At 49.9% G+C, this 21914-nt stretch overlaps 1 protein-coding gene across 1 annotated transcript; it reads right to left on the bottom strand.

Annotated features, from left to right (window-relative positions):
- Window positions 1-1021: 1021 nt before the first annotated feature.
- ANKLE1 (ankyrin repeat and LEM domain containing 1) lies at window positions 1022-21020 on the bottom strand. The gene is made up of 9 exons (XM_081895385.1): window positions 20356-21020; window positions 19842-19994; window positions 16467-16572; window positions 15789-15897; window positions 10243-12996; window positions 9255-9417; window positions 5702-5873; window positions 2702-2831; window positions 1022-1830 (listed from the first exon to the last, which is right to left on the bottom strand). Exons 1-9 carry the CDS (start codon window positions 20466-20468, stop codon window positions 1658-1660), a joined length of 3873 nt encoding a protein of 1290 aa, XP_081751511.1. The 5' UTR covers window positions 20469-21020; the 3' UTR covers window positions 1022-1657.
- Window positions 21021-21914: the final 894 nt, after the last annotated feature.

Genomic DNA, 21914 nt, shown 5'->3' with positions numbered 1-21914 from the left:
TTTTGGCACCAGGTGTTCCTGATGCTGTTTTGAGGTCTGCGTGCTCAGAGGTGATGGTTGGAGATGCTTCAGCAAAAGATGGACAGCTATAAACTGCAGGTCCTGCGTTAAAGCAGGGGTTTGTGTGTGCCAGGGTGGAATGGATGTCCTCACAGTGGCCCGTTTCAGCTCTTAGGTTCTCCTCTTCCCTTCTGAAAAGAGCTGCGAGAGCAGAGGCCGGAGGCCACATCACAGCTGTCCATGGAGGCACAGGTCAAATCTGTGTCCAGGGCAGCTGTTTACCAGCTCCATCTGGTACGCAGGCTGAGACCCTACCTGCCCGCAGACTGTCTCGCCAGAGTGGTGCATGCTCTGGTTATCTCCCGCTTGGACTACTGCAATGCACTCTACGTGGGGCTACCTTTGAAGGTGACTCGGAAACTACAACTAATCCAGAATGCGGCAGCTAGACTGGTGACTGGGGGCGGCCGCCGAGACCATATAACACCGGTCTTGAAAGACCTACACTGGTTCCCAGTACGTTTCTGAGCACAATTCAAAGTGTTGGTGCTGACCTTGAAAGCCCTAAACGGCCTCGGTCCAGTATATCTGAAGGAGCGTCTCCTCCCCCATCGTTCTGCCCGGACACTGAGGTCCAGCTCTGAGGGCCTTCTGGCGGTTCCCTCATTGCAAGAAGCAAAGCTACAGGGAACCAGGCAGAGGGCCTTCTCGGTAGTGGCGCCCGCCCTGTGGAACGCCCTTCCAGCAGATGTCAAAGCGATAAACAACTACCTGACATTCAGAAGACATCTTAAGGCAGCCCTGTTCAGGGAAGTTTTTAACGTGTGATATTTTACTGTATTTTTGGTTTCTATGGAAACCGCCCAGAGTGGCTGGGGAGGCCCAGCCAGATGGGCGGGGTATAAATAATAAATTATTATTATTATTATTATTATTATTATTATTATTATTATTATTATTATCACCCACCAGGGGCAGGAGGAGTGGGGTGGGAGTGAGGAAAGAGGACGGGAGGCCACGCGTTTCTGCCCGATCCTAGAAAAACATTTAATTTTTCACCAACTCTACATGATCCAAAGGAAGGGGAGGACCGAATTAGAAAGCTACAAATAAAAAAAGTACAAAAGCATATAAATTACAACATTAAAAACAGTAAAAGCACACGTTCGACGGCTACCTATATATGTGTTTCTGAGAAGGGCACAGGAGACTCTGTTTAAAGAGAGATATGAACATTCAGTTCTGTCAATGTGCATCAAGAGCGAATTCAAGCTTGTCCAACACTGATCCTTCTCTCCTGTTCCGAGACATTGGGGAATCCAGTGGCAGGGAGTTCCGCATTCCCCATGAACACCCAACTCCAAGCCGAGCCGGAGGGGGGGTGGAGAGCCAACAAGGTAAGTCCTAGCCCAGGCTTCCTCAACCTCGGTCCTCCAGATGTTTTGAGACTACAATTCCCATCACCCCTGACCACTGGTCCTGCTAGCTAGGAATGATGGGAGCTGTAGGCCAAAAACACCAGGAGGGCTGAGGTGGGGGAAGCCTGTCCTAGCCCAAGCCCTTGGGCATGATGTGACGACTGCCTTGACCAGGCCACGGGTATCGTGTCGGGTCCAGGTGGTTGGGTGCTGGCCGCGCCTCGCGAGCCAGGCAGCTGTCACTGGCCTGTGCGGATGTCCGCGGGGCGCAGCTGCCGCTCCCCCTCTGCCAGGAAGATCTGCATGGCTCTGTGAAGGAGGTGGGTGCCCAGGCAGCGCCTCCGCCTCATAGGCCAGCCCGCCACGATGCCGTAGTAATTCCCTTTCTTCTGATTGGTCAGCATCTTCAGCCCTGGAAGAAGACACAGGGGGAGCGTGAGCCCGTTGATCTCCCTAGATCTCCCAGTGGCTTTCGATACCACTGACCACGGTATCCCCGCCCCCTCCCCGGAGCGAATGTCTGAATTAGGACTGGGAGGTGGGGGGCAGGTTCCAGGAAGTGCTGCTTGACCCTATGGAGCTATGAGCTATCCTCTCTCTCTCGCTTTCTTATTTTTTTATTTAGTAATTAAACCGCCCACAGGTCTCAGGGCGGTTCACAAGATGCAAAATCACAACATAAAATACAAAATGCATAATCAAAATAAAAACAACAATTAATAATAATAATAATAATAATGTATTATTATTATTATTATTATTTATACCCCGCCTTCCCTGGGCAGAGCCGGGCTCAGGGCAGCTAACACCAGTAAAATTACAATAAAAACATAATGGGGGGGACAATTTAAAATGCGATTTAAAATGCAGCCTCATTTTAAAAGTAGCCCATAGATCAAAACCATAAGTGGAGGGAAGCATAAGGGTCAGACTGAGTCCAAACCAAAGGCCAGGCAGAACAGCTATGTCTTTCAGGCCCTGCAGAAAGATGTCAGGTCCCGCAGGGCCCTGGTCTCTTGGGACAGAGCGCTCCATCAAGTCGGGGCCAGTACTGAAAAGGCCCTGGCCCTAGTTGAGACCAATCTAACCACCTTGCGACTTGTGAGCTCCAAAGTGTTGTTATAACAACAACACAATAACCCCCCCTTCCCTGACACATTTTAAAAGGGCACACCCCCAATGTGGGGCTCAAACCCATGACCCTGAAATTAAGAGGCCCACGCTCTACCGACTGAGCTATCCTGGGATGGAGCCTGCCCTTCAGCCTCTGGCATGCGCCTTACCGATGGCATCCACCATGCAGGCTTCTCTCGTGTAGGCTTCCACTGGAATGACGTTCTGGAAGCAATGCATGGAGATGACCCCCTGCCCACTGGCCCAGATTTCCAGGATATGCTGGACTTTGGAGCAGGCCTGGAGGGAAGGAAGGGAGCAGGTTAGCGGCAGAAAACAAGTCTTTGCTTTCAGATCTGTTTCAAGACAGGATGCCTCCCTGGTACATTCTTTCATATGTGGTGGGAATGCAAGAAAGTGAGTTGATATACAGTGGTGCCTCGCAAGACGAAATTAATTCGTTCCACAAGTTTTTTCTTCTTGCGAGTTTTTCGTCTTGCGAAGCACAAAATCCCATAGGAATGCATTGAAAATGAATTAATGCGTTCCTATGGAGACCGCCTTCAGACCAGGTCCGGGGACAGTTTGTCCCCGGACCTCTTCTGAAGGCTGGCGGGGGGAGAAGGACTTTTCTCCCCACCGCCAGCCTTCAGAACAGCCTTCAGAAGGCTGGCGGTGGGAAGAAAAGCCCTTCTCCCGCCGGCGCGAGGGGCACTCTGAAGCAGAGCGCCCCTTGCGCGGGGCAGACATTCTCAGCTTGGGGAGCCCTGCAGGACTTCTCCGCAGGGCTCTCCAAGCTGCGGATAGGGGCAGCTTCCTCCCACCGCAAGCCTTCAGGACAGGTCCGGGAACAGAGGAGAAGGCGCGCTGCGCTTCCCCGCTGTCCCCGGAGATTTCCCTATGGGCTTTCGTCTTGCGAAGCAAGCCCACAGGGAAATTCGTCTTGCGAACTCGCTAAAAATCGGAAAACCCTTTCGTCTTGCGGGTTTTTCGTTTAGCGAGGCATTCGTCTTGCGGGGCACCACTGTACAATGAATTGAAAATAATGTTGAAATATACATTTGTTAAGAAACCAGAGGCTTTTCTCTTAGGAATTGTTGGCAATGAAATAAATAGAAAGGATCGTAAAATTTTCCAATATGCAGTAACAGCGGCAAGAATATTACTGGCTCAGAAATGGAAACAAGAACAATTACCAACGTTGGAGGAATGGAGAACGAAGCTGATGGACTATGCAGAACTTGATAAACTGACTGGGAAGATTAGATATCAACGAGATCAAAAACTCATCGAGGACTGGGGAAAATTAACAGATTACTGGGAATGTATAAGTGATAACGAAATAACATTAGTGGCATTTAGAGAAGCTCTGTGATAAAATGAGAAATATTGTAAAAAAGTAAAATATAAGAGAGGAGTAGGTATAAAGGCAATATCAAAATTTGGAAATGTGTATTTAAAAAAATTAAATTTTGAATGATTGGCAGAGAAGCCGAAGGAAGTCAAAAAATCGAAAAATTTATCAGAAATTGTAAAGTGGTACGATTGTATGGAAAAATTAATAAAATATAATTATTAAAAAAAAAAAGACAGGATGCCTCCTGCTGCCAAAAGGGGCCTGACTTATGCAGATGCTTCTGAAAAAACAGCTGCCAAGGCAGGAAGACGGCAGCTCAACACGGTTTCATAGGTGCCAAAGGGTCTGGACCCCTTCGCTCCTCCCAAATGCGGGTGGGGGGTAAAATGGACTGGGCCTGAGCTGCCCCAGCCTCCTCTTCCATATGAGAGTGCAGGTAAGGCACCCAACCGCCCATCCACCTGCCTAGACCTGGCTTCCCTTGAGCCATAGAGGGGACTTGGGTGCCACTGCCTGGCAGGGAGAGGGTGCCTGGGCTGGGTCTGCTGTTGCCCCCCAGCTCCTGGCCTCAGCTTGGGCACCATCTCCTCCCGCGCCCGGGCCTCGGAAGCGGTTGCCAGACTCACCTTGGAACTAGTTAACATGGAACAGGTTGTTTATTTACCAGCATGATGCACAATTCAGCCAAACGTTTTGTGAGAAATATCACAAGTAGCAAATTGGGTAAGACTGTATTGATAGAAGTGTGCCTGGACACGAAAGCTCACACCAATAACAAACTTAGTTGGTCTCTAAGGTGCTACTATGGGACGTGGGTGGCGCTGTGGGTTAAATCACAGAGCCTAGGACTTGCCGATCAGAAGGTCGGCGGTTCGAATCCCCACAACGGGGTGAGCTCCTGTTGCTCAGTCCCTGCTCCTGCCAACCTAGCAGTTTGAAAGCACGTCAAAGTGCAAGTAGATAAATAGGTACCTCTCCGGCGGGAAGGTAAACGGCGTTTCCGTGCACTGCTCTGGTTCGCCAGAAGCGGCTTAGTCATGCTGGCCACATGACCCGGAAGCTGTATGCCGGCTCCCTCGGCCAGTAAAGCGAGATGAGCACCGCAACCCCAGAGTCGGCCACGACTGGACCTAATGGTCAGGGGTCCCTTTACCTTTAAGGTACTACTGGAAGGATTTTTTTAAAATTTTATTTCGACTATGGTAGACCAACACAGCTACCTACCCGTAACTAGAACTGTATTGATAGTTAGCGAAAACTACAGTGGTGCCCCGCAAGACGAACGCCTCGCAAGACGAAAAACCTGCTAGACGAAAGGGTTGTCCGTTTTGGAGGCGCTTCGTAAAACGAATTCCCCTATGGGGTTGCTTCGCAAGACGAAAAAAATCTTGCATCCCCCCGCGGTTTTTTTTTGCTTTTTTTGCCCTTTTCTTAAGCCGCTAAGCCGCTTATCAGCTGTTCCGCTGATAAGCCGCTTAACAGCTGATCGCTGGAAGCCGCTTGACAGCTGTAGTGCTAATCCGCTAAGCTGTCAATGGGCTTGCTTCGCAAGACGAAAAAACCGCGGAACGGATTCTTTTCGTCTAGCGAGGCACCACTGTACTCTCCAGGCAGACTGCATAACAGCAAGCAGGGAGCCCCTGACTGTGACTCCACTGGAGTTATTTACCAGCTTAAAGAAGTCATTTAGGCTCAGTATAACTTATTCCCAGGTAAGTATACAAGCCAAGCGCTCGCTTGGCTCCAGCCTCCCCCCTCCCAGCATTTGCCTCAAAGCAGGGGAGGGCCGGAGGGGAGAGTGGGGCACCTGCACCTGTCTGCCTTTCTTCCTCTGGCTCTGCTGGTAGTGCGTCAAGGCTTCGTAGAGGTGGCAGTACGGCCTGGAGCGCTTCCCCTTGCCCACGTAGAAGATGGCGCTGATGAATGTCCGGAAACACTCGGCTCGGCTGATGTACTGGCTGCGGAAGGGCAGGTTCTGGGTCACCCTGTCGGGCACAGGCAGAAGGGCAGAGTTAACTGGTGGAACTCTCCGCCACAGGAGGCAGCGACGGACCAACAACCGGCTGTCTACCAGCTCCACCTGGGACGCAGGCGGAGACCCTACCTGCCCGTAGACTGTCTTGCCAGAGTGGTGCATGTTCCAGTTATCTCCCGCTTGGACTACTGCAATGCGCTCTACGTGGGGCTACCTTTGAAGGTGACCCAGAAACTACAACTAATCCAGAATGCGGCAGCTAGACTGGTGACTGGGAGCAGCTGCCGAGACCATATAACACCAGTCTTGAAAGACCTACACTGGCTCCCAGTACATTTCCGAGCACAATTCAAAGTGTTGGTGCTGACCTTTAAAGCCCTAAATGGCCTCGGTCCAGTATACCTAAAGGAGCGTCTCCACCCCCATCGTTCAGCCCAGACACTGAGGTCCAGCTCCGAGGGCCTTCTGGTGGTTCCCTTCCTGCGAGAAGCCAAGTTACAGGGAACCAGGCAGAGGGCCTTCTTGGTGGTGGCGCCTGCCCTGTGGAACGCCCTCCCACCAGATGTCAGAGAGAAAAACAACTACCAGACTTTTAGAAGACATCTGAAGGCAACCCTGTTTAGGGAAGCTTTTAATGTTTAACGAACCACTATATTTTAATATTTTGTTGGAAGCTGCCCAGGGTGGCTGGGGAGACCCAGCCAGATGGGCGGGGTATAAATAAACTATAAACTGCAACTAATCCAGAATGCGACAGCCAGACTGGTGACTGGGAGGGGCCGGCGAGACCACATAACACCGGCCCTGAAAGACCTACATTGGCTCCCAGGATGTTTCCAAGCACAATTCAAAGTGGTGGTGCTGACCTTGAAAGCCCTAAACGGCCTCGGTCCTGTATTCCTGAAGGAGCGTCTCCACCCCCATCGTTCAGCCCGGACACCGAGGTCCAGCTCCGAGGGCTTTCTGGCAGATCCCTCACTGCAAGAAGTGAGGTTACAGGGAACCAGGCAGAGGGCACAATGTGGTCTCTGTGAGACACATGCACTCACAAAATGCAACCCCCCTAGATCGGGGATCAGGAACCCTTTCCCTCAGCCCGAGGGCTGCATTCCCTTCCAGAGGCGACGTGCAGGGACGGAGGCAAAAGCAGGTGGAGAAATGGATGAAAATGCTACTTCCATCCAGTTAACATAGCGGCATGATCAGAGTTCCAAGTGTGCATGCCAGCCAGGCCACCTGGGGGGTGTGGGGGTGTGCAAAGCAGGAGTGGCAAGGATGTTCTGTGTGGCCTGGGGAGAATTTGGCTCTTGGACGCCTGGGCTTGAGCCATCCCACCTCTGGGTCACAGAATCATGGAACCGCAGATTTGGAAGGGATCATGAGGGTCACCTAAGTCCAGCGTTTCCCAAACTTGGGTCCTCAGCTGTTCATCATCAACCTTTTATTCGACCGTCAGTCAGAAAAAGTACATTTGTCAATACACAGTTAAACATCCAGGGAGATTTTAGAGCTTAGCCAACACTAAAACGGGCTAAACAGATAGCCCCATATCAATACAGTCAATTATAGTCTTGCGACGCTTAAAAGCTAAAAAAAAGAAATTTGGCCACCAAGGAAGGTATAGCTCTAGTGACATTATTCAGCAAGTGTAAAACCTGGTTTTCTCTGGGTAGGAAACTAAATTGACATAGGAGTGGGTCTATAAAATTTTGTCTAAGCTCTGCATAAGAAGGGCAAGTCAAGAGAATGTGTTCGGTGGACTCAGCCACACCCATGGCACAATGACAGGTTCTCTGGGCGTATGGTACTCCCCTGTACCTTCCCCACAATATCGCAGAGTCAAGGACATTTAATCTAGCCGCTGTAAGAAGTCTGCGGTATTCCACATAGTGGATTTCTGCAAGGTAGGGGGCTGGTATGGTCCGATAAATCTGGTCCCCTAGGAAAATCCCTGGTTTTACCTAGGCTATGTCCTCTTGTCTGGCAATGTCACTCAGTCTCCAGGAGGCCTCAGCTGTTTTCTGACCATGAGACCAGGGCCCTTCAGGATTTAATCTCCTTCTGTCGGGCCTGTAAGACAGAGCTATTCTGCCTGGCCTTTAATTTGAATTCAGCCTGATCTTTTATTTCCCTTCTCTTCCCTCCCCTTTTATGAAGATCACCTGCTCTGAGATCCCACAGCTAATTCTCTCCTGGCCTCCTCGCTGGCCCAAGTAGGACCAATTCAGCCAGCTAGCCCTGGGGATTATCGAATTGATTTTTGATTTTTATTGTTATTCATGTTTTTATACCGTATTTTATGCTGCTTTTATAATTAAGAGAAGAAGATTGGAAGAAATTTAAAGACTATTTACAGAAACATTGTAAAATTAAGGAATGTTAGAAGGATGTTGGAATGAAGATAGGTGGTCATAGCAGTAATGTTACAGAATTAAGTAAAATTGGACTATGAATAGGTGAGAATGTAAAGATACAATATATTAAGATAAATTACTAAGATAAAAGTAAAGGATTTGCTGAAACAATTAACTGAATTATTTTTGTAATTCTTTGAAACTAATAAATATTATTTCTCATATATATATAACAAGAAGCCGAAAGCACCAGCCTGAAGATGACGAGTGAGACCTCGTCGAAACGTCGCCTAGACACCCCAACTTTTACACGGGAAGACACCCGAGGACACCAAAACCTGCATATATATATATATATATATACACACACACACACATATATACATATATATATATATAAATAATTAAGTGATTTAAAGTGTTTTTTACATATATATATATATATATATATATATATATATATATATATATATATATAAAATTAAGTGATTTAAAGTGTTTTAAATTTGTTGTTAGCTGCCCTGAGCTCGGTTTTTGAACCGGGAAGGGCGGGGTATAAAAAAAAATTATTATTATTATTATTATTATTATTATTATTATTATTATTACAATTCCCATCATTGCTGACCACTGGTCCTGCTAGCTAGGGATGATGGGAGTTGTAGTCCGAAAACAGCTGGGGACCCAAGTTTGGGAAACTCCGATCTAGTCCAACCCCTGCAATGCTCAAACCCACAACCTTGAGGTTAAGAGACTTGTGCTCTACCAGCTGACAAGCTCTTCTCCGTTTGAACTGGTGATCAGATGGGGTTCTGAGGCCGTGGAACAGAGGCAAGGAGAGGCCCCAAGCCCTTTCCTCGCATGGCCAGAGAGGCCTGACAACACCCTAAGGGTTCTGTTCCGTGGAGAAGACTGCACGCTGTCAAACTATTCCCTCAGTCTTCGCCCAAAACTCAGCTGAGTCTGAAAAGGTAGGAATTGCCTCCTGTCCCCCCAGCGGCGGCCGGGACGGCAGAGTCGGAGAAAAGCTTCCACACCTGGGATCCAGGAGCAGGTAGTTGAAGCTGGACTTGAGAAGACCCTCCCTCCACTTGCGGCTCTTGTCCGGCTGGTCGAACTGCCTGGACAAAGCCATCTCGTCCTCCTGGCCATCTGGGATCTGGTAAGTGTCCAGGGCAGAAGACAATTCTGGGCTGTAGCCTGGAGGCGAGTGAAGAACAGACAACCCCACCGCCACCAAAACAGAGAAGTTTGTTAACACATGGTGGAGAGACGCACACGACACGCAACAAGGAAAGAACGATGGAATATCATCTCCATATACGATCACAGCGGACTTTTGTTATATTGTGCACGAGCAGAATGGCACTGAGCGATATACTGGTATATTGTCCTAAACTGGTTTGAAGTCCACATCGTGATATCGGTTTCATAATTTTGGACCTGGCAATACATTGCAAATTGTGTGTGTGTGTGTGTGTGTGTGTGTGTTGTGTAAAAATCACAATGTGGGAAAAACAGTGAAGCCAGCCGGTGCCTCTACACAGCTTCGTTCTTATGTCAGACGTCGTGATATTATCAACATTTCGCAATGTTTAGCTGGTGATATATTGCGATGTTGAAAACCAGGTATCGCCCAGCCCTAGATCAGAAAAGGCGTAAGTGTTTGTGGTGGTGGGGATTTGTGTATTAATATTATTATTTTTAACAGGAGCTCTCAGCCCCTTAGCCTGCAAATTAGAATCAGCAAAGGAGATATGTAAAGCACTCCCCCCCAACTTTAAAGACATGTCAGTTAAAGGCAAAGAAGCACATGGGATGCCCTTTCTGGAGATGACCCTGGAGCATAGCTGTCAACTTTTCCCTTTTCCTGCGAGGAATCCTATTCGGAATAAGGGAATTTCCCTTTAAAAAAGGGAAAGGTTGAGAGCTATGCCCTGGAGGGGTTGAACCTTGTGAATGCAAAGCAAGGCCTCAATCAATGGCTTGAGCCCCCCCCTACTCCCAGGCATAGCAGGCACTCACCTGCAGAGCCCTTCCGGGCCTTGGTCTTTGGGTCGCTCATCAGCTTCTCAAGCAGCTGCAGGTAAATCTTTCTGGTGAGTCCCGTTACAGGACCCGGGTTGACACCGAAGTCTCGAAGCTGCCGGACTAGTGCTTCGTCTGAGAGGTGGCTCAGCTCAGAGGCGGCTGGCGGAGAGCTGCCGCCCACATCTGCCGGCCCGGCCGCTTGACCGGTGTATGCCCGCCAGTCGTAGATGACGGTGTCTTCGGAGCTGGTGGTGTTGGCCACGGAGTCGTCCGTGCAAGGGATGTGGCGCTCCACGAGGGCGTGCCCTTCATCCTCGTAAAGGTATTCCACGGGCTCGGTGGCGCTCAGGTTCACTGGACGGCCACCGGGCGACAGCTGGACATCTTGGGCAATGGGACTCATTTGTCCGGACGGGCAGGTGGACACTCTCGGTGCAGGCAGCCGGCTGAAGCTCACTCGCGAGCGATTGGCCTGCCTCTTGGTCCTACCACGCCTGGGACTTAGCCGCTCAGGTTCACCCCGAGGCAGCACAGCACCCAGGCTTTCTCGGGCACCATTCCCTGGTGGCAGCTTCTCCTCCTTCAAGGGAAGCTCTTCCTCTGAATCTGTCGCACGGACGCTGCCACATTTGGTGTCAGAACGGTCATACCCTCTGCAAACATCTCTCCCAGAACTTGCTGGTGTATCGGGACTGATGAGAGGGCAGCCCGAAGGGAGAGACCTTGAGCAGCTGCCTGGCTCACAGCTGCTGAGACCAGCCCCTATTAATAAGGTGTCATCAAGTTCACCGTTCTCGCCTCCAGCCGCACCAGGCAGGCCGCTGTTCCTTGGGCTGGCGGATCGATCCTGCCTCTCGCCAGAGGCCGGAACCTGCCCTCCGGGGTTTCTCGTCCGCCTGGGACGCTGGGGCACCTCCAGGGTCTCGTCGAAGAGGGAGGAGGAAGAGCTGGCATTGTGCGCGGCCGACGCCATCATGCGGCTTTTGGTTCGGGGCGTTACGTGCCGGGGGCTTTGGTGGGGCTGGAGCAGCGGTGAATGGCAGATCCTGGTCGCCAGCATCATTGACCTCAGCTTGGCCTCCAAGCCGGCAGGCTCCTCTTCTCTGGTGCTTGGAGGAGTTTGATGTGGGACGGCCACTGTTTCAGCCGCATCCCAGACCATCCCGGGAGGGACAGGACTCTCATTCCCCGGGGAAGACGTCTCTTCAGATGCCTTCTGTATGAGCACCGTTTCTGGAGTCCACAAGTGCCCTTCCACATCCTTGGTGCTCATGGAGTGAGACCCTCTCCTTTCCTCTGTACTCAACCTTTCCTGAGCTTCAGGCGACCCACTCCCTTTTAGTTTGCCTTGCTGTTCCCAGGTACCGACTCTCTCAACGATGGGAGAGGAAATTCCCGAAAGGTGCTCGTTCTCTGTTCCAGAAATCCCTGGCTTCTGCGTTTCCCTCAATGGCGGAGACTTCGTGCCTTGGTTCCCCCACTTCTGCAAAGGGCATTTTGCAAGAACCTGGATCGTTTGGGAGAAACCCGGCTGCCCGCCGTTCTTGGGCCGTTCGTCCTTCCCAAAGCTGCACAGGTCCAAAGGTTGCCTCCCAGCGCATATGTTGGAAGAAGCCCCCTTACAACCAGTTCTGTCACACAAATGTCTCGGGCGGTCAGACCTAGCAGGAGAATTCCTCTCGCTAAACGCCTCAACCGGCTCTGCGCAGCTGGTTACCGGTCCTCTGGAAGACGGGCCTAGGGACAATTCTGACATCACAGTGTTGTGGGAGCTGCACGTGGAATAGGTGAAGCTGGCCTCCCTTCCCTCCTGGTTCTGAGCCTCGCTGCAGCGAAGTGCTTCCGTAGTGCTTGCGTAACATTCGCTGTCGCATGAGGCATACTGGCCCGTGCTTGAGCTTTCACTAAATGATTCGGCTCGTTCGGCGCCTCCACCCAGATTCCCAGAGGCACTTGGAAGTAACTCTGCGTTGACCACGACCGTCTTTTCCAGGTCTGAGACGGCTGCAGCGTTCTCCCGGGTGAACAGGTAGGCGTGATCGGGCGAGGTGACGTCCAGCCCTTCATGGCCCGTGGCTCTCACCACAAGGTCTGGGTCTAGGAAGCTGCCATAGTGGGAGAGGTTGAAGGTGGCGTTGGGATCCTGCATGCCGGCAACGGGATCTGCTTCACATTCGGGCACAACTGCATGGGTGGGAGAGGGCCCGGGGATCTCCTGGGATGTGCTAGCGTTCTGTATTTCAAGGCTCACTCTCAGCTTGCGGTCGATTAAAGTGGAGGGGGGAAATGCGCCGTCTGGAGGTAAAGGGGACCCCTTAGCTGTAGCGCTCTGGACGCAACGAGTTTGGGTTGTGCCAAGATCTGCTTTGTGGGGCTCGGGTCCTCTGATGTGAAAACCCAGTGTGGCCAAGGGACTCAGGGCTGGCTGCCCAAGCAGGCCGCCCAAGCCGGATGAGGCTGCCAGCTGAGCACAGAGGTCTCCCTGATCGGACAAAGTGCTGGAAGCCAAGGAACACTCCGTTAGGAACGAAGAAGCGATCCTGTCCTCAAAGGAACAAGTTTTATCTTGGCTCTTCGGAGGACGAGAAAGGAAGGTGGGTGGCTTCGCATGCTGAAGGGTCTCATCCGGAGGATGCCGCAAGCTTCCGCCCGAGAGGATGGGGCAAGCGTCGTAAAGCCTCGAGGACCGCCCAGGGTTCAAGGTGTCTTCAGTCACTGTGGAGAGGAAGCTTTCTTCTCTTCGGTAGCCTGTATAAAAAAGAAAGAGAGGGGCAAACGAGGCTAGGATTATTTAATTTGAGCCTCTGAAATTAGGGAAACAGGAGTTGCTGGCATTCTGCCACACAGCTCAATCATTTTTGAAAATTGCAGAAAAGAACTGTAAAAGTTAAAGGACCCCTGGACACTTAAGTCCAGTCAAAGGCGACTATGGGGTTGCAGTGCTCATCTCACTTTCAGGCCAGCGTTTGTCCATAGACGACTTTCCGGGTCATGTGGCCAGCAGGACTAAACCGCTTCTGGTGCAACGGGACACCGTGATGGAAGCCAGAGCACACAAAAATGCCATTTACCTTCCCGTTGCAGCGGTACCTATTAATCTACTTGTGCTGGTGTGCTTTTCAACTGCTAGGTTGGCAGGAGCTGGGACCGAGCAACGGGAGCTCACCCCGTCATGGGGATTTGAACCGCCAACCTTCTGATCGGCAAGCCCAAGAGGCTCAGTGGTTTAGACCACAGTGGTCATGTGGTCAGCATGGCGAACCAGAGCAGCTCATGGAAACGCCGTTTACCTTCCCACCAGAGTGGTACCTATTTATCTACTTGCACTTTGTCATGCTTTCGAACTGCTAGGTTGGCAGGAGCTGGGACAGAGCAACGGGAGCTCACCCCGTCGTGGGGATTTGAACCGCCAACCTTCTGATCGGCAAGCCCAAGAGGCTCAGTGGTTTAGACCACAGTGGTCATGTGGTCAGCATGACTAAGCCGCTTCTGGCGAACCAGAGCAGCTCATGGAAACGCCGTTTACCTTCCCACCAGAGTGGTACCTATTTATCTACTTGCACTTTGTCATGCTTTCGAACTGCTAGGTTGGCAGGAGCTGGGACAGAGCAATGGGAGCTTACCCTGTTGTGGGGATTTGAACTGCCGACCTTCTGATCGGCAAGCCCAAGAGGCTCAGTGGTTTAGACCACAGCACCACCCACGTCCCTCTATTTTTTAAAATATTAGGTTGGAAGGGGCTCCCAAGGATCATCAGTCCCAACTCCCTGTTATGAAGCATTACGGCTAAAGAATCCCTGACCGATAAGCATCCAATCTCTGTTTTAAAACCTACAGCAAAGGAAAGTCCACCACCTACGAAGCGAGTCTGTTCCACTGTTGGACAACTCTTACGGTCAGACCTTTCTAATGTTTAGTCGGAATCTCTTTTCTTATTTGATGCAAGTGTCAAAAACTACAAGACGTAAAATATCCGCTCCGTAGATCAAAGATAAAGTAAGTGTATAAATAGGCAGAATATTACAGGCTGGGGGGTGGGTTTAAACTATTCAGATTGGTAATAAACGGAAGGGCAGGTGGTAGGAAGGGCAGATTGTCTGAATGGTAGTGAGCGAGGCTGGGGTTGTGAGGCCGCAGCAGGAGTGCCAACGATAAGACACTGGATGCCTGGGATATTTATTGGCCGATACAAACAAGTTAATAACAACAGAGTTGTGGGTCAGCTTCCTCTCCTCTGCTCAAAGATCTCGTAAGAGGGTGCTCTCGTTTTTATCTTAAAGGGTACAGGTAAAGGTAAAGGGACCCCTGACCATTAGGTCCAGTCGTGGCCGACTCTGGGGTTGCGGCGCTCATCTCGCTTTATTGGCCGAGGGAGCCGGCGTACAGCCTCCGGGTTATGTGGCCAGCAGGACTAAGCCGCTTCTGGCAAATCAGAGCAGCGCATGGAAACGCCGTTTACCTTCCCACCAGAGTGGTACCTATTTATCTACTTGCACTTTGTCGTGCTTTCAAACTGCTAGGTTGGCAGGAGCAGGGACCGAGCAACGGGAGCTCACCCCGTCGCAGGGATTCGAACTGCCAAGCTTCCGATTGGCAAGCCCTAGGCTCTGTGGTTTAACCCACAGCGCCACCCACACTTTCATCTTAAAATCTACTAAATCAGGCTTCCTCAAACTCGGCCCTCCAGATGTTTTTGGCCTACAACTCCCATGATCCCTGGCTAGCAGGACCAGTGGTCAAGGATGATGGGAATTGTAGCCTCAAAACATCTGGAGGGCCAAGGTTGAGGAAGGCTTCAAAGAAGGATAGAACTTTCTTTATGTATGCTACAACAGCAGCAAGAATACTCATCGCAAAGTACTGGAAGACACAAGATCTACCCACTCTGGAAGAATGGCAGATGAAGGTGATGGACTATATGGGATTGGCAGAAATGACTGGCAGAATCCGAGACCAGTGAGAAGAGTCGGCGGAAGAAGATTGGAAGAAATTTAAAGACTATTTACAGAAATGTTGCAAAATTAATGAATGTTAGAATGATGTCGGATAGAAATTAAGTGGTTTCCAGCTGTAATGCTAAGAGAATATGAAGAAAAAAAGGTTTAGAAATAGGTTAAAATTTATTGATAAGGATTTGCTGAACTAACAATTTGAATTGGAATACAAAAAAGGGAGGTACGAGGAGGTCTGGGAAATAAGTTAATGGAAAATAAGTAATGGAAACTTTATGTGTTTTTAATTATTTTTATTTTTGTATTTTTTGTTATTTTTTCTTTTTGATTTTTATTGTATTACTATTGAAAACTTTAATAAATATTCTTGAAAAAAAAAGGTTGAGGAAGGCTGTACTAAATATTTTAAACAGGTTCATGTTTTCTCATGCTCACACTTTCGAATTTTTTTGCTAAGCTCTGTTTCGGCAGCTGTTACGGTATAGCAAGCAAATGAGAATGCAAAGTTTGAAATCGGGCGATAGAATGCGAAGATAACATTGCACGGGGTGGGGGGGGCGGGGAGCTTGATTGCGTCCCCCTACTTACTCATCCAGAGGTGCTGCCCCTCTCCAGCCTCGTCCAGGAACCCTTGCAAGACACGGAGGCACATCTCGTTCCCTTCCTCCAAAGCCAGATCGATGGGAGTGTTCCCGTCCTGGGAGAAAGAAGAGGCTGGAGGACCAAGTCGAATGGGATCCGTTCCGGAAGTTTTTTCAACTTCCAAAATGTTCGGAAACCCAAAGTGCGGCTTCTGATTGGCTGCAGGAAGCTCCTGCAGCCAATTGAAAGCTGCAGAAGCCCCGTCAAATGTTCGGCTTCCCCAAATAGTTCACAGACCGGAACGGTCACTTCCAGATAACGTTCGGAACGTTCGAAAACCAAGGTAAGACTGTACTTTGAAAATGTATTATTCCAAAAACGAAACCTTCATCTGGTTGTAAATATGAAGATTATACCAGCAAGAGTGAGTCTTTCTGTAAAAAAATATAGGATTTAAATCAAGTCTTACTGGCTAGCGATTTAAATTGTGATTTAAATCAATTTGATGTAAATCAAATCCACCCTGCTTCCGAGTCTGCAAAGGAATGTGCCGGGTTTGCATGAGGCGGGCTTTCGTGTCAGAGGTCGGTCCCAACAGAGGAGTGGTTTAAGGGCAGCAGAAAGGAAGGTGTCCCTGCCCCCCTGTCCCACCCCACGCCAAATGGCAAGAACTCTCTGGCCTACCTGGTCTTCCAGGTGGGGGTCTCCTCCTTCCATCAGCAAGAGCTTTAGGCACGTGTAGCACCCCCAGGCGGCTGCCACATGCAAGGGGGTGAGACCGTCCACAGACCTGAATCACAAGCAAAACCTGGGCTTGCACCTTGCGCAACGTTAGGGGCCCGAGGCCTGAAGGGCGTCAAGAGCCCCGATTTATTGCAATGGCCTGTTGTCACGAACAACAGGCAGCCAAGCACCCAGCTTAGTACTGGCAGCAGCTCTCCTTCCCAGCCCCCCCCCCGAGACTCCAGAGATTCATGCAAAGTGTGCATGCTCTGTCACTGAGCTAAGATCTTTCCCTTTAAAGTAAAGCAGGTCTCTGGATCTGCATGGTTCTTGATGTTAAAATTTTGTTATCTTGAGGTCAGACCTAAACAGTCTCGGTCCAGTATACCTGAAGGAGCGTCTCCACCCCCATCGTTCTGAGGTCCAGAACTGAGGGCCTTCCGGCGGTTCCCTCACTGCGAGAAGCCAAGTTACAGGGAACCAGGCAGAGGGCCTTCTCGGTGGTGGCGCCCGCCCTGTGGAACACCCTCCCACCAGATGTCAGAGAGAACTACCATCTGAAGGCAGCCCTGTTTAGGGAAGCTTTTAATGTTTGATAGATTATTGTTTTTAGTGTTCTGTTGGAAGCCGCCCAGGGTGGCTGGGGAAACCCAGCCAGATGGGCGGGATATAAATAATAAATTATTATTGTTATTGTTATTATTATTATAGACCACTGGTTGTGCAGGTCAGTTCTGTGTCCAGGGCAGCTGTCTACCAGCTCCATCTGGTACGCAGGCTAAGACCCTCCCTGCCTGTGCATTTTCTTGCCAGAGTGGTGCATGCTCTGGTTATCTCCCGCTTGGACTACTGCAATGCGCTCTACGTGGGGCTACCTTTGAAGGTGACCCGGAAACTGCAACTAATCCAGAATGCGGCAGCCGGACTGGTGACTGGGAGTAGCCGCCGGGACCACATAACACCAGTCCTAAAGGATCTTCAATAGCTCCCAGCACGTTTCTGAGCACCATTCAAAGCGTCAGTGTTGACTTTTAACGCCCTAAACGGCCTCGGCCAAGTATACCTGAAGGAGCGTCTCCACCCCCATCGCTCAGCCCAGACATGGAGGTCGAGCTCCGAGGGTCTTCTGGCGGTTTCCATCTTGTGAGAAGTGAGGTTATAGGGAACCAGGTGATGGCGCCTGCCCTCTGGAATGCCCTCCCATCAGATGTCAAAGAAAAACGTAACTACAGTGGTACCTTGCAAGACGAATGCCTCGTAAGACGAAAAACTCGCAAGGCGAAAGATTTTTTCGTTTTTTGAGTTGCTTCACAAGACGATTTTCCCTATGGGCTTGCTTCGCAAGACGAAAATGTCTTGCAAGTTTGTTTCCTTTTTCTTAAAAGCATTAATACCCAGGGTGCATTGCTTGAAGAGGTGCAGTTGCGACTTGACTTCAAGGAGCAACTCATTTTTTGGATGTGAAGCACTGATTATTATTTTTGGGGGGTTTGCGAAGGTAGGAGCTGTGCTGCCATGGGGCCCAAGAAGACGACTGCTGCTGCAGAGGCCAGCGAGAGGAAGAAGGAGAAGAAAGAACTGAGGGACATTTGCCAGAAGTGGAAAGATGTGCAGGCTTTTGCACAGCGGCACCACCCTGACAAGGACCTGACACGTGACCTTGCGAACACTTTTGATACGAGGGTCATGTCGTCTTTCAGGGAGGTGCTGAAAAGGCGGATGAAGCAGCAGACCATGGACAGAGTGGAAGAGGAACCTTCTTTGAGTTGTCCCCCAGAGTCTTAGAAAATGTATGTACAGTACTGTACAGTTTGGTGATTTTTAAACTTTTTTTCACCATAGGAACGCATTAATTGATTTTCAGTGCATTCCTATGGGAATCCGTGCTTCGCAAGACGAAAAATTCGCAAGACGAAAAAACTCGCAGAACGAATTAATTTCGTCTTGTGAGGTACCACTGTACATATTCTTTAGAAGACATCTGAAGGCAGCCATGTATAGGGATTTTTTTTTTGTAATGTTTAAAGTTTTATCTTATTATATACAGTCATACCTTGGGTTACAGATGCTTCACGTCGTGCATTTTCGGGATACAGATGCTAGAAGTACCGGAACGGGTTACTTCCGGGTTTCTGTGCTCAAGCATGCGCAGAAGCGCTAAATCGTGCTTTGCGCAGAAGCGCCGAATCGCAACCCGTGTGTGCGCAGATGTGGCACTGCGGGTTGCGAACGTGCCTCCCGCACGGATCACGTTCGCAACCTGAGCGTTCACTGTAGGTTGGAAGCCGCCCAGAATTCCTGGGGCAACCCAGTTAGATGGGTGGGGTATAAATAGTAAATTTATTTACAGTGGTGCCCCGCAAGACGAATGCCTCGCAAGACGAAAAACCCGCAAGACGAAAGGGTTTTTCGGTTTTTGCGTCGCTTCGCTAGACGATTTTCCCTATGGGCTTGCTTCGCAAGACGAAAGCCCATAGGGAAATCTCGGGGACCTTTTTTTAAATGCTGGCGGTGGGGAGCAAAGCCTTTTCCCCCCCTCCGGACTTCAGAAGAGGTCCAGGAAGGCTGGCGGGGGCGAAAGGCTTTGCTCCCCACCGCCAGCATTTTAAAAGCGGTCCGGGATAGCAGGGAAGCGCTTCTCGCTATCCCGGAGGGCTTTTGAAGGCAGGCGGGGGGGAGCAAAGACTTTCGCCCCCCGCCCGCCTTCAGAAGAGGTCCAGGACCTCTTCTGAAGGCGGGCGGGGGGCAAACGTCTTTGCTCCCCCCCGCCTGCCTTCAAAAGCCGTCCAGGGGCTTTTAAATCGCCCCGGACAGTCCCGGGGCGATTTAAAAGCCCCCGGGAAGGCAGGCAGGGGGGACAAAGACTTTTGCCCCCCGCCCGCCTTCGGAAGAGGTCCTGGATCTCTTCTGAAGGCTGGCGGGGGGCGAAAGTCTTTGCTCCCCCCTGCCTGCCTTCCCGGGAGAGGCATGGGGGACAAAGACTTTTGCCCCCCGCCGGCCTTCAGAAGAGGTCGGGGGACAGACTGTCCCCGGACCTGGTCTGAAGGCGGTTTCCATAGGAACGCATTAATTGATTTTTAATGCATTCCTATGGGAAACCGTGCTTCGCAAGACGAAAAACTCGCAAGACGAAAAGACTTGCGGAACGAATTAGTTTCGTCTTGCGAGGCACCACTGTATTATTATTATTAAACAGGATGTCCCTATTTTCACCGGAGAAACGCTACAGGGTATGCAAATAATCTGATGCCAAATACGTTTGCTCACACTAGATGCCCGCTGGTGGGTTCAGAGCTCATTTCCCCATGGATGTAGCAGAAGGACCCTGCAGAATACCTGGTATTGGGGTCTCCGCCATACCGGAGGATGAGGGCAAGGCACCGGATCCCACTCTCCTGCTCCATGCCAGCGGCAAGGTGGATGCCGGCAATTCCCTCAGGCAGAACCAAGTTAGGGTCCGCTCCCTGCTGGAGAAGGGCTTCGACCATCCTGGGAAGCAAGGATACAGCAACAAAGAGATAAAATTCCAGGAATTAAGATCTGCAAGCCAAGAAGCCCCCAAAACCAGTTGGAGAGATTTACGTTTTGTAATAATCAGTGCTTTTTTCTAGGGGTTCTCCAGGGTTCTGGCACCGTTTTTCCCTAGAACAAAAGCACTGGTGGTATTATTATTATTAATAATAATAATAATTATTAATAATAATAATAATAATAATAATTTCAGGGGTAGTTTTTGTTTACATAATAAAGCTTTTGCAAAGCCAGAAAGGAACAAACGAATAAAAGAGGGAGAAGCCGCTAGAGAAATTCACGCGTACACGTGAACAGGTGCATTCACACATGCGCTTACTCGCACTCTCCGCCCGACAGAGCCTCGCGCAGCCGGACCGAGAGCGGCAGGGCGCCTGGTTCCATTCCGCCACTAGAGGGCGGCCGAGAGGCCGAGGAGGCGCATCTGCGCATGCTCACTCCGCCCGCACATGCGCAGATTTCCCACAGGAGGCAGCGCCTACTTTCATCCCCGCGCGGCCGGCGGCGGAATCTCGGCCCGGCGGGGTCGCCTCGAGACGCGGCCGTAGAGCCGCCCGCGCAGCCCCGGCCGAGGGCCGCGCGCCCGCCGCGGCTCCCTCACAGCCGCTGTCGCAGCGGCAACGCCGCCCCCGCCGCCATCTTGCTTTTAAAGTTTGAAGCTTCCCTCTCAAGGCCTGCCTGGGCTTCTCATTGGCTGGCGTCGCAGTGACTGACTGCCCGGTTGCCCAGTAACAAGAGGAACAAGGAGGGACTGGTAGGCGGGGAAAAAGAGAATCCTCTCTGTGGATAGGTTGGAAAGGGGCATCAGGCCTCTGCCCCCTTTCCTTTACCCGCCCGCCCTGATGATTGGTCTGGAGTTGATGCTTACGTCACTTGATTGACGGCGGCTCTATTTGTCCGCTTCCCCCGTTCAGCCTAAGAAAGACATAGAGGACTCGGTACTTTTGTCCGCAGACAAGATTTCCGGTTTATTTTGGGAGGCTTGGCTAAACCCCATAGAGTTTTTCTTTTCTTTTTGCATTTACACCCTGACTTTATTTATTCATGCCATCTATTTGCATTCATTCATCTACTTATTTATTCATACCACTTATTTGCATCCACCCATTGATTTATTTTGCGTTCCTTCTATTAAAATTCACTGACTGCTTTTCCCTTCATTGCATTTCCACCGTTTATTTATTCATTCAGTTTAAGGGGTGCATTATCCACCCCCTCTTTTAAAAAAGAATTATTAGATTTTCCACAATTGTAACAAAAACCAAAAAGCAAAATGACACACAAAATCAGAAAAAAAGAAAAATACATCAATGAAGGAAAGAAGAAAAAAAGGGAAAAATAAACAGATAAACAGTAACAACAAACTTAATTCTTTACAAATCCAACCTTTTAAACATCTTGGTTGACTTCCTCTAGTCCCTCCCTTCTGAGTTTCTCGTAGTTAAAAGTAACAGCATTCCAATATCATTTTTAAACTAAAACAAATATCATTTTTAAACTCACTTTTCTTAATATTCTAAATCCCATTTATTTAATTATCACTTAATCCTAGGCCTGCTTGTCTCTTTCAATTAATTTCTAATTTTTATATTACAATATTTATTCAAATAGTCCTTAAATTTCCTCCAGTCCTCTTGAAACTCCTCTTCTTTCTGGTGGCGGATTCTTGCTGTCAGGTCAGCTAGCTCCGAAAAGTCCATCATCTTCATCTGCTAATCTTCCACTGTTGGTAGTTCTTGTGTTCATTATCCACCCTCTCTCTTATTTCCTTTTTTAAAAAATAAATATCTTTTTATTGAATTCTTCACTGCATGAAAAAAGACATAAAACATTAGAGATAGAACATAACAACACACAAACGAAAGAGAGAAAACCAAA

Source organism: Podarcis melisellensis (genome assembly GCF_964234715.1).
Source record: "Podarcis melisellensis genome assembly, chromosome: 18".
NCBI classification, from domain to species: Eukaryota; Metazoa; Chordata; class Lepidosauria; order Squamata; family Lacertidae; genus Podarcis; species Podarcis melisellensis.
The sequence above is the reverse complement of the archived record's forward strand: the minus strand, read 5'-3'. Positions and strand labels throughout refer to the sequence as shown.